The 2,823-nt window shown below is 54.2% G+C and overlaps 1 protein-coding gene across 1 annotated transcript in view; it reads right to left on the reverse strand.

Moving 5' to 3' along the window:
* The window catches only part of iqsec2b (IQ motif and Sec7 domain ArfGEF 2b), a 29,723-nt gene that overhangs the window by 4,157 nt on the left and 22,743 nt on the right, over window positions 1-2,823 (reverse strand). The window contains 6 exon segments of the mRNA XM_017036066.2: window positions 125-902; window positions 1,225-1,274; window positions 1,449-1,643; window positions 1,801-1,962; window positions 2,059-2,158; window positions 2,266-2,414. Coding sequence (XP_016891555.1) covers window positions 125-902; window positions 1,225-1,274; window positions 1,449-1,643; window positions 1,801-1,962; window positions 2,059-2,158; window positions 2,266-2,414 — 1,434 coding nt within the window.

Consider the following 2,823-nt stretch of genomic DNA (forward strand, 5'->3'; position numbering starts at 1 on the left):
AGTTGGTTGAGAGATGGGGTGGCCGGGTGGGGGGTGTGCACATGTCCGGGGTGGGTTTGGGAGTGTGCGTGGGGGTGCGGGTGGGAGTGAGAAAGGGTCAGCGGGGGTTTGCTGCCGCCCCCCCCTCTGATACAGTGTGTGGGCTGCGCGTGGTAGAGGGCAAACTGCGGGTTCGGGGAATGTTGGGAGAGAGGAGAAAGGGGGGGGGGACAGCCCACCACCATGTTGGCGTAACGTCCCGTGAGGCCAAGCTGGGAAAGCTGGGAGAGATGGGCCAGCTGCGGGAGCTGGGGGTGCTGCGGGTGCTGAGCGTGCGGCGGGCCTAAGGGCGGACGACAGTGTAGCGGGCCTCGCTGTATAGTATGAGGGGCCACAGCCGGCAAAGGGGAGGGGCCGGCTTGGACGTGGTAGCGATGGTGATGGTAGTACGGCGGCGGCGGCTGCACGCTGCCGGTGTGACAGTACTGTGTGTGCAGCGCCTGGATCTTGGAAGGCCCCCCCTCCACCTGGCACAGAGATGTAGGGGAGTGAGGAGGGGGCCCTCCCGTAGTCAGTGGGGGCACAGGTGCGGGGTAGGGTGGCCCCGGTGGAATAAGGGGCCCTGGCGGTTTGACGCGTTTGCTGCCAAACAGGGAACCCAGGAAGGAGCTGCTGCTGCTGCTGTTGTTGCTGCTGCCGATCCCCCCAGGTCCGCTCCCTGCTCCTGTTCTCTCGACACTGCTGGAGACTCCCCCAACTCCTGTCCCAGCAGTGGTATGTTGCTGCCCCGGCCCACCCCCCACCCCCATTCCGGGGCTCAGGATGGGGCGGTGAGGCCGGAAGTCTTCTGTTACGTAGCAGCTGGGGACGACGCTCGGCACCGGGTACCGTTGGTGAGGCTGAGGGCTGTTAATGATGGAGCCCTGGAGGGGGGAGAGGGAGGGGGGGGTCTGTCCTACTACCCTCTTGGATTAGAGTTTGATTTGGAGACAGGCCATTGGGCCTTGAAGGAACGAAACGCAGCTCCTCTGGGTGAGGAGGATTTCTAAACACGGGGGGCGGGGGGCTCACAGTGAAGCGTACGGTGTCAGATGCGGGACAGGTTCACGGGGACACACGTACATGCATGTACACACAGACTTCATATGTACAGCGTACATGTACGGGACATGCCAGGGGGGGTGAGTCAGGGACGACGACGACGACTGTCTGTTAAACTCTACATCTAGTCTGACGGAGACTTACTTCCATGGTACTGTCCAAAGAACCAACACTGTTCCTGCGGCCCCGTTTCCCTGCACCCGACCAGGAGGAATCAGGTTAGCAAAGATCGCAAAACTAGAGTTGTTGTTGTTTTTTTTTTCACGTTTGTTTTTATACAGTTAAGATCTGCAATTTTCTGTACCAGGATGTAGCAGTTTGAATAAAAACGTGCGGAGCTTCCACCGACAGGAAGTGGACAGTCTCACCTGTCTCTGATAGGTCCCTGAGAGATGAGCTGAGCGCCGTGCGTTTGAGACCTTCACCAACCGAGCAGTTGTCGTCAAAACTGGTCCTTCCCAGGGTGCCGTTCACGACATCACCTTTGACACCCACGCCGCCTCCGACCACGCCTCCGGTCAACAAACTGGGCCGCATCACGCCCTTCTGTTTCTCCAACTCGGCTGCAGAGAAACACAGGACGAGTGAGAAAAAAAATATATTATTATTTTTATTATAAATTGTAATAATTCCACATGGACACATTTCCAAAAGTTACACAACGATCATGCGTCATAAAATATTAGTTCATAGTAACGGCCACTAGATGGAGCCCCTTACACTCGACTCGATATTTTTCCATCTCCTGGACTTCAGCAATGCTCTCCCTGAGGTCGCTCACAAAGCGGGTGCGGTCCTGCTGACTCGGTGCCATAAAGACGATAAGAACTTTCCTCTCTCCGCCCAGAATGGCTGAGGTCAGGCGAATACCATGGGGGTAGTCTGAGAGAGAGAAGTCAACGGAGACAAACCAAAAGTCTCAGGGTCAACTATAAATAGTCTGAATGTCCAGAAGGTTTAAAAAAAACAGTTTCTCACATGAGTTCTGGAACATGTGAACCTGCATCTCCACCAGAGGGAAGGACTGTCTGAAACTGTATGTGACCGAGGTTTTCTTCTTCTGAAAGATCTTTGTCACCTGGTGGTCATAAAAGGTATAAATGAAATAAATAAAACAGTGACATTATTAAGGTGGACTGAGACATGGGGGGACGTCTCTGCTCCAGCAGCAGTACCACATCTTACCACCAGGAGGTCATTGAAGAGGAAGACCTCCCGCTGGTGCACCCCGGTCCTCTGAGGTCTGTTGGGGTCCGGGACCTCGTACAGCTGGCAGCAGCACACCAGCCGGCGGTGGGGGAGGGACAGCACCTGTTGGGGGGGGGGCGTCGAGCCTTCAGTTTATGGTGACAACGTGTGGCCGTTGCATGTAACAACAACAGGAATGACAGCAGCAGGAGACCAGAGCGTCTCCGTGGTAACTGACCGGCTTCTTGCCCACGATGACTCGCTCCACCGCCTGTACTTGGGAGACGTGGTCGTCGTTGGTGCGTAACTCCCACTTCTGGATGCGCTGGTAGATTCCGACCAGCAGGTCCCGGGGTATATCCTGACCGTTGTCCACACCTTGGATTAGGAAAAAGACAACAAACAAACAACCAAATATTGTTAAATAAAAAACCAAACAAACAAGAAAACCCATCACCCTTTACATGGTATAGAATAGAAATATTTTCAAATTATTTATTTGTAATTAATCACCATATTGTCCAAAATTATTAAACATTTGTTTATCTGTATTTT

The sequence above is a fragment of the Cynoglossus semilaevis genome, chromosome 10 (assembly GCF_000523025.1).
Source record: "Cynoglossus semilaevis isolate Cse_v1.0 chromosome 10, Cse_v1.0, whole genome shotgun sequence".
Classification (NCBI taxonomy): Eukaryota; Metazoa; Chordata; class Actinopteri; order Pleuronectiformes; family Cynoglossidae; genus Cynoglossus; species Cynoglossus semilaevis.